Source organism: Cucurbita pepo, chromosome LG05 (genome assembly GCF_002806865.2).
Source record: "Cucurbita pepo subsp. pepo cultivar mu-cu-16 chromosome LG05, ASM280686v2, whole genome shotgun sequence".
NCBI lineage: Eukaryota > Viridiplantae > Streptophyta > Magnoliopsida > Cucurbitales > Cucurbitaceae > Cucurbita > Cucurbita pepo.
In genome coordinates, this window is record NC_036642.1 from 1,205,051 (window position 1) to 1,219,368 (window position 14,318).

The following is a 14,318-nucleotide window of genomic DNA, read 5'->3' on the forward strand; positions in this document are numbered from 1 at the left end:
AATTTTAGACGGAGAATTACAATATTTTAAGACGATCATGAAATATCCTGCAATAAAAATATAAATTTTATATTTTAATAAATAATATATATTTCATCATGCTAACATCTTCGGATCCGTGGCGCAATGGTAGCGCGTCTGACTCCAGATGTTCGATTCACGTCGGGTTCAAATTCCCCGAAATATAGCTACCGTTGGAATTACCTTTTTGCCCCTGCCGGAATATTAATTTCCATTTCTTTTTATCCTACTTCTCTTCCTTCCGCCGCCCTCGATTCTTTTCCGAATCCATCGTTTCACTTCCGAAAAATAAAGTTTTTTTTTTTTTTTTTTTTTTTATTATTATTTATTAAATTCTTAATTGATTTTTAAATTGGCTCAGTATAGTGCCATTTAATCTCGTTTTTTTCCTTTCAATTTCAGCGCTTAATTTTTAAAAATTCTCAATTCTCAATTATTTTATTATTTTGAAAAAAATGGTTAAAATGTGTTGGTCATTAAATTATAGTTTTATTAAGTTTACTAATGGATGATTAAACTTTGGTAATGGAGCGTGAATAAAATATATTTTAGGGAAGTTTTTAATACATTAAAAATAAAATTGAGAATTTTAAAAGATGGAGACAGATTGAACACCATTTTCACACACTTCTGTTTATTATTAATTTTTTTCTTTTTCTTTTTCTTTTTTTGAAAAGTCTAAATATGAATGATTGGATCCAAATGATCCAATAAATGTTTAAATTAATTAAACGGCAAAATGATGGGTTTTAAGCTTCTTTAATGGCTTCTGCCTCTCATTCTTTGGACCTTAATCCCTTCCTTTCCCCTCCATTATCTACACATTCCATTTCGTATTGACTCTTCTATCAAACACGTCACACAATATTATTTATATAATCGTCTAAATTCATATTATTCTTTTTAAATTTTTCCTCAAAATTTTTAAAACGCGTTTACTAAGAAGATGTTTCCACACACTCATAACGAATGTTTCGTTCTCCTCTCCAACGGTTGTGAGATCCCACATCAGTTGAAGAAATGAATGAAACATTCATTATAAGGGTGTGGAAATCTTTCCTTAATCGACGCATTATGAAAATATTGAAGAAAAGAGACATTATCTTGTTAAATCATAAGATAGTATCTTTATTAGTCAAATTCCCGTCTTTTTTTTTTCTTTAGGCTTGTGAATTTGCATCAAATCCCACCAAAAGGCTAATTATCAAATCAATTATTTAACATATTAGTATATTGATAGACAAGACATGATACCATTATAGACGAGATAGGTAGCTCGATTTGAAGCCAATTCTTTCACAATTCAACTTTTTTTTTTTTTCACTAATAAAAACTATTTAGTACTCTTCTTAATTTGGTAAAGTTTAAAATTTTGATATTTTTATCGTATATATCAATCAAAGTTTAAAATGATTCAAGTGGGGATAATTACAAAAGTAGATTAAGACAAGAATACAAATTTGTATCAAATCCCACCGAATGATAACCATCCACCTATCATCATTTCAATAAGAATATATTTAAAGATAATGCACATTTCGTCCCACCTCCGACATCAAATCATACACAATACAACATCATATGAATCAAACGACTAGAATTTATGAATGAAAAAAAAAATCGAATCATTTTCCAATGCAAAATCAACATGGATATACTTAAAACGATTATAATAAGATTCAATATCTTATCGAGAATATTAGGATGCAAGTTACTTAGATTGAGATTAAGACGATAAGAACAAGGGGAAGAAGCAAGTGTTGTTTTTCCAACAAGACAAAACACAAACCCAAGTTGGGAAAAGACAAGACATAGCTCATTAAACTGTGTGCCAAAGTTCATTAAACTGTTTGGATATGTCCCAAATTGCTTCAATCTTCTTCACCCACTTCTCAAAAAGATCACTTCTTTCACGACATACGCTTTTGTTGTTGCTGTGATGACAGATTACAAGTCAAAAGAGAATGTTCAGCCAACACAAGAATGTGTAGAACAGCCTCTTCTTTCCCTTTCCCTTTTTCTCTTTGTTAATGTTTCCCTTTATGAGTGGGAAAAAGAGGGTTATTGGTTATTACCCATATAGATCTCCACATGAAATGTCCTCCATCATTATCAAACAACTCAATTCCTTTCTTAGAACCTATGAAGTAGGGCTGATTTTGTAAGAAAGTGGAATAAAAATGTCTTTTTTGAGAGACCCACTTTCTCAAATTCAAGAAACCATGATACGATGATCATGATGATCATAATTCAGTAGAAGAGTCTCACGTCGGGTTAATTAAGAGGTTGATCATGAGTTTATAAGTAAGGAATAAATCTTCATTGATATGAGAGTAAAGCCACGAGAGCCTATGCTCAAAGTGAACCGTATTGTACCATTGNTAATCGGGTTAATTAAGAGGTTGATCATGAGTTTATAAGTAAAGAATACATCTTCATTGATATGAGAGTAAAGCCACGAGAGCCTATGCTCAAAGTGAACCGTATTGTACCATTGTGGAGGATCGTGATTTCTGACAGAGTACAGTTAAATGGGTCGATTGTTATTTNTGACAGAGGGCAGTTAAATGGGTCGAGCTTCAAAATCTATAGTATTTTACACAAAAAAGAACCTTACNTAACAGAGTACAGTTAAATGGGTCGATTGTTATTTTCTTTTGGAACAAATAAGCTTCAAAATCTATAGTATTTTACACAAAAAAGAACCTTACATATCCCTAGACTTCATAGAGTGCTAAAAAGGAAAAAAAGGGGAAAGAATTTGAGCAAAAAAGTAGTGTTAGAAAGTCAACTTTGATCATAGAACTTGTATGTCCAGCTTGTTTGGTTGGAGAGTTGAATTCACATTGGTCACTTCACCAACCCTATTATTCATCTCCATCTCCTCAGCTTTGTAGGTTGAATGAACACCATACATCACATAGAACAGAGTTATCAAACAAGACCAAATTCCAAATCTTTGAAATGACAACATCTTCAATGTGGTCATCAGAAACACATTAAGGAATATGGATATAGCAGCTGGCCATGGCNAAAGTTATCAAACAAGACCAAATTCCAAATCTTTGAAATGACAACATCTTCAATGTGGTCATTAGAAACACATTAAGGAATATGGATATAGCAGCTGGCCATGGCATGAGCGGTACCGACCACTCCTCGGACGAGTGGTGGCTCGGCACTTTGTAGTGAAATAGGGCGATGATGAAGATGGTCGATGCACTAAAGAACGAAAGACCCCACCATTGTTGGTTGAGCTTCCATGATAGGGAGAAACCGATGGCCGAACACGAAAGGAAGACGAGGAACAAGAGAACACGAGATGGAGGATGTTTGCTTACCATAACGTATCTACGATAGATAGTTGCATTTGCTACTAGGTAGAACACCATGAGTGTCCCAATCGAGATCATTTCAATCACTATGTAAAGCTCAGTAAAAAGTGCAATCGATGCCGTACAAAGCCCTGAAAAAAAAAAAAATTTGCATAAGAACAAATGGGTACTAATAGTGTAACGGCTCAGGCCCATTGTAACCAGATACTGTTTTCTTTGGGCTTTCTCTTTCAGACTTTCCTTCAAAGTTTTTAAAACGCGTCTGTTAGGGAGAAGTTTCTACACCCTTATAAACCAATGATTCGTTCGAGAATTAGAGACCGGGGTTACCTAAGAAGAGTGTGGCATTCAATGGTGTGCCAGTTGAAGGATGGACCTTGGCTAGCCAAAAAGGGACCAACCTCGCCCTCCCAATAGCACAAAGGTATCTTGCTTGACCCAACATAGCAACAAGAAGAGAAGCCACAATGCCTAGGCTTGCTCCACCACCTATTAAATTGCTAGCCCACTTCCAACCAATCCTTTGAAAGGCTATTGAAAATGCTGCTTTCTCTGATATCTGTTCACAATTTTTTTGTATAATAGGTATTAATAATTATTAGCAATGACCCAATTGGCCAAAGGAAACTATTTCTTAGTCATAACCCATTAACACTTAGAATTCTTTATACATATAATGATTGCTTCCCATTTGATGAACCATTTTTTAGACCCAACATGTAGACCAATCAATAAATTTAATATAGAGAAATCATCCAATCCCAATTCTAAAAAAACCACCGTTTTCGTTTTACGAACACAAAACCTTAAACAACATAACATGTTTTTTTTTCCATCGATCGATCGAGAAAAAATAATTTAAAAAACAAAGTCACGAGAGAAGTAGTAGTGTCAGTCACCTGATCGTATGGGACCATTAGGGAGAGAGACAAAGCCATGAGACAATAGAGAGCTGAAGTAATGATAACAGAACCCACTATGCCAATTGGAAGACTTTTTGTAGGGTTTTGGATTTCTTCAGCAAGCGTTGAAGCTGAATCATAGCCTATGTAGCTGAAGTAAACAATGGCTGCACCATCCAAAACACCTTTAGCTCCAAAAGGAGCTAACCCACCAGGCTTTACTAAATTATTTGCACTTCCTTTGTACATCCCACACCCGATTATAAACCCGAAGAATATCACATGGAACACCGTCATTATTAGGTTTAACGTCGAGCTCTCCTTCGTGCTGCAAAACACACAAAAACACGTCAAAATTAAAATAATTTTATAGTTTCTCTCTCGTTCGTTCGAAAACAAAAGTTATTAATTATTTGACGATCGAACGATCAAGAAAAAAGACCTGTGGCAAAGACAAAGAGTGATGAGAAGAATGAGAGCCACGGCAGGAAAATCCAACATATTATAACCCTTTAATAAGCCATGAACTTCAACTCTCCATGCATTTGCTTCTTTTTCACCAAATGCAACACAAAGATATTCTGTAAAGCTTCTTGCCACGGCTGCGTTTGACAGCACATATTCCATTATTATGTTGGCTCCAGCAAAATAACCCACAAATTCTCCTGAAAAATTAAAATAAAAAATTCAAATCAACTCGAATAATAGATTACGATAAATTTAATCGTTTATTCATATTATTAGCGAGTTTTTATCGTACCGAAAGTGAGTCTCAAGTAACTGAAGGCGCCGCCTGCGGCGGAGATATGGACGGAGAATTCGGTGTAACAAAGGGAGGAAAGGAGAGCGGATATTCCGGCGATGATATAGGATAAGAAGACGGCGGGGCCGGTGACATGGAGGGCGACGGGGCCGGTGGTGACAAAGACACCTACGCCGAGCATTCCCCCGACGCCGAGAGCGATTAAATCGAACCACTTGAGCTTTCTCTTCATGTCAGCTCCTGATCTTTGCCTGACTTGGTTGAGTTCTTGATCGGGAGTCCATGTTGCTAGCATTCTCTTTTTGAGGCGGTGAGGGGTTTGAGATAGGGAGTGGATGTAGTGGCGGAGGAAGGCGGAGTTCACGGCGGCGGCCATGGAGGTGGGAGGCTGAGAAGGAAGGGTTAGAGTGTGAAGGGAATAAATTAAAGGGGTTGGTCTTTTTCTTGTTGTTGTGGAGTATGGAGAGAAATGGAGGTAAAGAGGGGTTTTTAAATAAGTGTTTGGAGAGAGGATCTTGGACCTCTACAATATTTATGTAATATTATGGAAAGTTATATATTCTCTCTACTTTTTTTTCTCTCTCTCTTTTAAATGTAATTTTTGGATCTCGGTATCGCCATCCGTCTCAAAACGAGAGGTTTCCATACTCTTACGAGGAATACTTCATTCCCCTCTTTAACCAATGTAAGATCTCACAATCCATCCTCCTTGAGTGCACGGGAGGATGTCCACTGTCACAACCATACTATGAAGAGAGTAAGTTGTGGCCTTCACGTCGAGACAAGTAAAGCAGCGACCCTCAAGAGGCCGATAGTATGGTTGTGACATCCAGCGTTCTCGTTGGCACAAGACCCATTGTCTATTTCCACACCCTTATAAGAAATGTTTCATTCTTCTCTCCAACCGATGTGAGATGTAACAATCCATCTCCCTTGAGAGCCCAACGTCTAGCTCTGATACTATTTGTAATAGTCAAATCCCACTACTACCAGATATTGTCTGCTTTGGCCCATTACATATCGTTGTCAGCCTCACAATTTTAAGACACATGTACTAGGGAGAAGTTTCCACTGTCATACAAAGAATGTTTTGCTTCTCTCTCCAAAATCGACAATATCCAAACAGAACAGCCAAATAAAAACAACATAAAATTGGTGTGAAACAAAACATGTCGTGTTTGGCTGTGTTGTTTATTTAATTTTTTACCTCAGAAAAGTTGATGGGTTTTAGGAGCCATCAGAATGGAACCTTCACAGTGAATTTCGTCTGTTGTGTTCATAATTTTTAATGGCAATAAGAAAAGAAAAGTGTATCTAAGAATCAAATCGTGTGTCAGATGCAATTTATTGGTTAAAATTACTCCTAAAAGCATCTCGAATCTCATCACTCTTCATTGCTTCTTGGTTTACTTTATTTTCTCCTCATTTTATATTTTGAGAGGTCANTTTTTTTTTTTTTTTTTTTTTTTTTTTTTTTTTTTTTTTTTTTTTTTTTTTTTTTTCATTCGTAATTTTCAAACTATTCCCGACTTTTTTAAAAAAAATTAATTTGTAAGTGAAACACAACATATTCTAATGATATGTAAATGTGTTTGTGAGAATATGCTTTGGGTAGTGGATTTGAGATCTAACCTATGATGACTACCATATACTTCAATTAAAATTTATTTGTATATTATGTGAGATCCCACGTCGGTTGGAGAAGAAACGAATCATTTCTTATAACGGTGTGGAAACTTCTCTCTAATAGATGCATTTTAGAACCGTGAGGCTGACATAGATACGTAACGACCCAAAGCGAACAAATTTCGAAACTCTTAATCGAGTATACTTAGATTACGCGAGTTGAGCTAAGCTCATGGGTGTCTCCGATCTTTGTTTATTTATCTTTTTTATGAATGTTCGTTTGTTTATGAATTGAGGAGTTGTTGCTGTTATTCGGACTTTTAAACTTTATCTTTCCTTAAAGTTGTTCTAAGAGAACCTTTTATATATTGTTAATTTAAGGAACAAAAAACAGCCCAATTGATATCTTATGATAAACAACATTTAAATTCATTTCTACCCACAAGTTTATGTAGCAATCAACCCAAGAAAGATAGATTCATTAAGAAAATAAAAATAAACCCTAAAAGTGGTCATTGAAACCCTAATCTCTAGAAAAAGAACATGAAAGGGAATTGTCCACCATGCTTCTAACTTATTATAAAAGAAAGCTGACTAACTTCACTAATATATATATATATATATATATATATATCTATATATATAGAGAGAGTATTAGATTCATTCTCATCCACTCTAAAAGAATCATATCATTGCCTCTAAGGTTATAATACATGATATTATAAGTTAATATGCAACCAAAACTTGTATTTACCTTCGAGTAATTAAGGGTTAATTAAAAAGTTGATGATTCGATCTTTCCCCCATATAATCATCGATTATGACGTTTGAGTAAATGATGAGTATATAAATGAATCGAGATCACATATGAACGAGAGTGATCGTAAGAATATGATGGTTGGTCGACCTTTTAAGTACAGTCTGAGTCATCAAATGTAGAATCTAAATTCCGATTCCTAATCTAAATATTGGACATGACGGTGACAGGACGAGGAGAAGTTTATAAAAACTATGAACCGAACATTAAAATTGAAAGTGATGAGTGTGTGGAAGAATTAAAGCACTGAAGAATAATGTGGGGGAGGGAGTGATATTGAGTGGGAATTTTATTTATATATGTGTGTGTGTGTAGATGCTATGCTATAATTCCCTCGCTTTCAAAGCCATGATCATGACAATATGTGCCATGTGAAGGGGAAGGTGAAGGTGAGGGAGAGGCCAGGCGAGGCTCGTACTTATACATTGAAAAGGAAAAAGAACAAGACAGCTTTTTTTTAGGGTTTAACCTAAAAAGAAACAATGGAGTGGTTCAAAGGAAAAAGACATTAAAAAAAAACCAAGATTTTGTGTTTTTTTTTTTCGTTTTGCAGAGAATATAATATGCTTCCGTAATTTCTCCAATATTCTCGTATATATGTTCCATCCCCATTTTCCTTTCTTTCATATATGTTCCAACACTTTCTTTTTTCGCCTATACGTGTTGAGTAACGATGCGAGATTGAGGTGTTTTGGATGTGACCCACGATTCAAATGGTCCCAAATTAGATTACCCATCACTCGAAAAGCTCAAATTTGTAAGTTTGAACAACGTATTCAAATACAATGATAGCTCTCTATACGAAAGACTGAAGGGCTATTATGTGTTAGACAATGTGATGTTAGTACATATAGAAAGACAGTTATGGTATCGAATGTATGAATATGAATATCATGTTTTATCTTGATAAGTATGACGACGATTGCTCATATCTATCGTGATCATGAGAAGCTTAAGGGTGAGGCTCGACTCCTCGCCAAATGTGACGAGAACTAACGAAATAAAATACGAAATTTAATATTCTAAATTAAAAAGCTACTTTTTAGATATCAAAAGAGAAAAATACATAACAAGTATGGTGGATAATCATGGTCCCATTCATTTACTTGTCCTATTCACATGATAGATCTTTAGAAATTTAATCGATCAACTATAATCATTATACCGTTTCTTAGACCGTTTTTAGTCTACCAACTTTATGATTGCCAAATTTGTATGGATAGAAAATGGCTGAAAATCTTTCGATTTTTTTCAAATTAACAATAAATTTGAGTTCGTTTAATTCAACTCAATTTAGTTTTAGAACAACTTATGAACCATGTGAACCAAATTCAATTCACAACTCAACTCAAATCGGACGAATTGAATTGAATTGAATTGATCTAGCTTTTCAGGTCATTAAATTTTTTGAACACGTGTAACAAAAACAAATTTTGTAATTCTATCTCAACCGGGCTTCTTATTTTTTTGAGGCTGTTAGTGGGCAAAGCATCGATTTTTGTAACAGCCCAAGTTTACCACTAATAGATATTATCTATGTTGATCGGTTAACGCATCTATTAAAGAGAGATTTCCACACCCTTATAATGAATGCTTCGTTCCTCCTTCCAATCGATATGGAATCTCAGAAGGGGGAGAGGGAAAGGTATCAGGTTCATGATGATGATTAGCATTTGGTTTAATGAATTAATAATAAGAAGAATGGACAATCTCCACATACATATTCTATTGGTTTAGGGTTTGTTTAGGCACAAACAATGGAATATAAGGTTAATAGGAGAGTAATGGTTATTAATGTGTTTAATTAACATAAAAGATTAAGCAAATCTTGGAAAAAGTTAGGGCATTACCCAAATCAACCATACACTCATTTCTCCACTCTCTCCAAATTCAGCAAAGGATCCCCTAAGCTTTTGGTAGGAGCTAGGGTTTATGCATTTACCCTCATCTTCCTTCCCATAACCAAACATAAAAGCCTTTTCTTTTGGACAATCATCATGTCCCAACTTTTTACCCTTTTTAAATGACTAAAATGCTAACATCATAACCCAATTCCCAATATATAAATACATCGTAAAGTTAACCCGAAAAAATTAGGGTTAGATTGGGCTGAGTTCATTATTTAACTTAATGAGTCTTAGAACAATTGGTTTGGTTTAAAAAGTCTGTAGACACAAATACTCTACTAATTGAGTCATGAGAGAATTCGAATCTTTGACCTCTTAATTAATCATATAATAAAGATGGGAGGTCGAGGTCGAGGTCGGCCTTTCATTAATGGAAACGACAAAAGCAAAGGCACATGTGTATATAAATTCAACAGATGAAATCAGCTTATTTTGTTGGTTCTTTTCCTCTTTTTCCCTCAAATATTGGTTTTAATTCAAGTGGGATAGTGCCATTTTCCTAATTAATATTGTATTTTAGTGGAGGGAGTTCATAAAAATTTCTAATATGGTCGGTTACGTATTGGAGTTTGTCTCACGATTTTAAAATGAGTCTACTAGGAAGAGGTTTCCACACCCTTATAACGAATGCTCTGTTCCCCTTTCTAACCAATGTGGGATCTCACAATCTACCTCTTTTGGAGGCCCAACGTTCTCGTTGACACACTGTTGTGGACTCAGGGAGAGAATATGATGAGTAAGAGGATGAAGCTTATTTTGTATTAAGGGTGTTTATGCCACTAATAATAGCTTTAATCAAAGCAATCCTTAATTAAATGAAAAGATTATTAACTTTACCGAGTAAAGCAAAAGATAATGTTTATTATTAAATAATTCCCATTTGGGAAAATACTTATTTCAAAATGGGAAGAGGGGTCTTCAATACAAAAGGAAAATGAGTGGAACAATTCAAAAAGTAAATAAATTAAACAACACCAAAATATTAGTGGAACAAAATGGGTCGGTCTCGCATTCTTAATATCCATATTCCCACCCCTTTTTTTTAAATTATTTTTTATTTACCACCGTTAATACAGTAAATCCTACGAGTAGTCAGAGGTTTCCAGACCCTTATCCTTACAACTTTATCCTCACGAGTTTAAAACGCGTCTGTTAGGAACCCTTATTCTCACAAATTTAAAACACGTACGTTATGGAGATGTTTTCACACCCTTATAAAAAAAGGTTCATGAATTGTCCCGAAGGGCGATTATTTATTAAGAAGATAATGTGTTGGTGTTTTTAAATTGAATTGTAATAAATTTTGAATTGTGACCAAATGGATATGAAAAGGGTTGGTGGGTATGAGATTCTTAATTAAATTTTGTTGTGGGCTTCAAATTATTGGGAGATTAATTGTATGGAGTGGTCCAAATTAATAAATATTCCATTACCACTTGGGGCCTATAATAAGAACCAAATCTTTATATAATTTATTTATATATATATATATATATATATCCACCATTCAAACTTTAATTAATTTGGAGGGGAATTAGTTCTCTCAAAATTAGCTATAAATAATTCTTAATCAAGACATTAATATATATATTTAGAGTAATTGTATTGGGCCCAAATCTAGTTTAACGGCCCATAATGTTTAAAGTAAACTGGCCCAACAAAGTTCCTCTTCTAGGGCCCAATTCGGAAAATGAATTCTCTATAAATTCCGTTCCCTTCTCTAACCGATGTGAGATCTCATAATCCACTCACTTGAGGCTCACTGTCCTTACTAGCATGATACCATTTGTAACCGTCCAAACCCATCGCTAGTAGATATTGTTCGTTTTGGCTCGTTACTCAGTCTCACGGTTTTAAAGCACATCTACTGGAAAACGATTTTTACACCCTTATAAGAAATGTTTCGTTTGTTTCTCCGACTGATGCGGGATCTCACACGATCCCTTGTAATGATTGTTGAAAGTCTAGAGGTTTCTTATCCAATATACTAGTCATTGTTTGTTGGTTGGTGGGTGGGTATGCAATTGTTTAAGCTTTTCTTAAGTTTGATACCACATTATTGTAGCTCCCACCAACAACATGGGCCTTCTTCTTTACAAGTGTAGAAGAAGGATATACCCAAATATAAACCCAAATATTTACAAGTGTATATAAGGATATACCCAAATATTTACAAGTGTTGAAAATAAGTAAATAAGTATTTTACTTTATAAAAAGCAAAAATTTGAATAAAGGATTCGAATAACTCGAACCAACCCAACCCAAAAATTTTAAAATTGGGTTGATTCTCTAACGGCCTAGATCCATCGCTAGCAGATATTGTCTTTCTTGGGCTTTCTATTTCGGACTTCACCTCAAGGCTTTAAAACACATCTGCTAGGAGAATGTTTCAATACTCTTATAAATGGTAAATGTGTTTGGTTCTCCTCCCCAACCAAACATGGGACATCACAGATTCGGTTATTTGAGTCGAAAAATTTACAACATAACCAATTAAACTAAATCTAACAAATGTCTAAACTTTGTGTCTCCTGTCTATTCAATATTTTTTTTTTATCATTCACAACCATATTAAACACGACCATATTAAACACAAAATTCAAAGTTTAAAATGAACATAAATTTTAATTAATGGAAGTAAAATTTCAATTATATATGTATTAAATTAGTTTATTTTAAATTTTTGATTTGACTTCCTTTCTTGTGGAATAAAAACAGGTCAACGTCTAAGATTTCCAACAAGCACATAGTTTTTAGTTTTGTTTTTGTTTCTTCCAAATTGTGTAGCAGGCAGCCACAAGGTCTCATGATGATGAAATCTTGACGAAGAACAAAAGATCTCTAATGAACATTATTAACTATTTATATTCTCTCCCCTTAATATTTGATACAATTCTATTATAAATCTCTAATTAATAATATATGGTAATTGATGTCTTATCAATTCAACTGAACTATGTTTAAATTGGTATCAATTTATTAGAATAAGAGAAAACTTGAACACATTCTTTAATTAGATTATTTGAATTATGGGTTAGTGCATTACAACCCAACACATAGCGATGGCTCTTTGGTGGGTGCATGCTAATCCATTTGGCTACTTACCAATGACCTTAAATTAGTCTTTTGAAAATATATAATCATTGCATCATCACACTATTTTATTTTGTTAACCCTACCCTAGCGCATAAAATAGTACAAGTGTTGATGTATACGAGACACGACCATGAAAATAATGAAAACAAAAAAGTTGTTTAGTTGGACATCTACTCGAGATGTTCGAGTATATCACAAAAATATCATTGAGATAAATGAACACATAGTTATTATAGGAATTGATATTGAAATTAGTTTATAGTAACCTACATCAACTAGAACATAGTTTAAACCGATAAAACATATATTCTCGAAGAAGTTCAAAGGCTGGAATCTCTCTACTCGTATGTCGTTGAACTAAAATAAAATTAACCCGACTGCATTAATATTTTCAAAATTTAAGTAAAGTATATGATTAGATACCGATATTTTCGTATTATAAGTTTAAATTCCTACCTAAATCGAGTGTTATAAAGATGTTCATATATATATATATCCACAAAGAAAGTAAATTGAATCTCCCCCAACTCTTTTCAAACCCAAGTCCAACTTTTTGTGCTTTATGTTTTATTGGCCAATGGTGGGATTGTGCATCAGCCTATGTTTGCTAAGCTTGGTTGAGAGAGATAGAAGAAGAGATTGGTCCAATATCCATTTGATATCAATGAAAATAACTTAGCCGCCACTAGGCTGCCAATTTGAAAGTGCATATCCACTTCATTTAGATCAATTAAGTAAACCCATTTCTTATTTTCATTTAAAAATGTCGGTAATCGCTCGAATTTCAAAACGTTTTTTTGAACTAATCATACCGTCTATTAAGATAGAAGAACTAAGTAATTCCCTTTGAGCATAGGATATAAGAATTTTATCTCGTACGATTCAAATACTACTCGTAACGGATAAGTGGACTATGAGCTTGACTCGGAAATTTATGCTTATGGATAATGCACTTTGGATTGGCTCTGGCTGTGGTGCATGCTACCAGGTATATTCACTTTTAAGTAATGATTACACGGTCCAAACCCACCGCTAGTATATATTATTTTTTTGGGGCTTTCCTTTTGCGGGCTTCCCCCGAAAGTTGTTAAAACACATCTGTTAGTGAGAGATTTCTACACCCTTTTAAAAAAAATGCTTCGTTCTCCTCTCCAACCCAAGTGGGATCTTAAAATTCACTCCATCAGAGCCAATGTCCTCACTTGACATTTGGTTCCTCCTCTCCAACCGATGTGAGACCTCACAATCTACCTCTTTTCAGGGCCAGTGTCCTCGTTGGCACATAGTCTAGTGTCTGGCTTTGACATCATTTATAACCGCCCAAATCCACCGCTAGCAAATATTGCCCATTTTGACCAGTTACGTATCGCTGTTAGCTTTACAATTTTAAAAGGAATGTTTCGTTTCTCTTTTCAACTCATGTGTGATCTCATATTCTCACTTTTTTAAATAACCCACTTGCTAATTAACTATTAGTATTGGTTCTTCCCCTAATATTTAATTAACGTGTAGTTTAATGTTAATGATTCAGGTTAGGTGCACCAATCCAACTTATTGCAGTGAGAATGGAGCCTATGTAGTGGTGACTGACCATGGTGAAGGGGATTACACTGACTTTATCATGAGCCCAAGAGCTTATGCAAATTTAGCACATCCAAACACAGCCTTAGAATTGTTCTCTAACGGTGTGGTTGATGTAGAATTCAGAAGGGTTTCATGTCGATACCCTAATTACAACACGGTCAAATTTAAGGTCCATGAGCATAGTCGATACCCCGACTACTTAGCCATTATCCTCATCTATGTGTCGGGCAAAAACGACATCTCCGCCGTTGAAGTGTGGCAGGTTTG

The 14,318-nt window shown here is 34.6% G+C and overlaps 1 protein-coding gene across 1 annotated transcript; it reads right to left on the bottom strand.

Annotated features, from left to right (window-relative positions):
• Positions 1-2,664: 2,664 nt before the first annotated feature.
• LOC111795731 (cationic amino acid transporter 6, chloroplastic-like) lies at positions 2,665-5,483 on the bottom strand. Its single transcript, XM_023678295.1, has 6 exons — positions 5,019-5,483; positions 4,701-4,923; positions 4,256-4,586; positions 3,687-3,915; positions 3,109-3,487; positions 2,665-3,002 (listed from the first exon to the last, which is right to left on the bottom strand). The coding sequence occupies exons 1-6, from the start codon at positions 5,395-5,397 to the stop codon at positions 2,819-2,821; spliced, it is 1,725 nt and encodes a 574-aa protein (XP_023534063.1). The 5' UTR covers positions 5,398-5,483; the 3' UTR covers positions 2,665-2,818.
• Positions 5,484-14,318: the final 8,835 nt, after the last annotated feature.

Excerpts from the sequence above, each read along its gene's own strand:
- LOC111795731 (XM_023678295.1), bottom strand. The coding sequence starts at position 5,397 with ATGGCCGCCGCCGTGAACTCCGCCTTCCTCCGCCACTACATCCACTCC. Across the intron at positions 4,587-4,700 it reads ACTCTTTGTCTTTGCCACAG|CACGAAGGAGAGCTCGACGT; the intron begins GTCTTTTTTCTT and ends TGTGTTTTGCAG. Across the intron at positions 3,916-4,255 it reads TAATGGTCCCATACGATCAG|ATATCAGAGAAAGCAGCATT; the intron begins GTGACTGACACT and ends AATTGTGAACAG.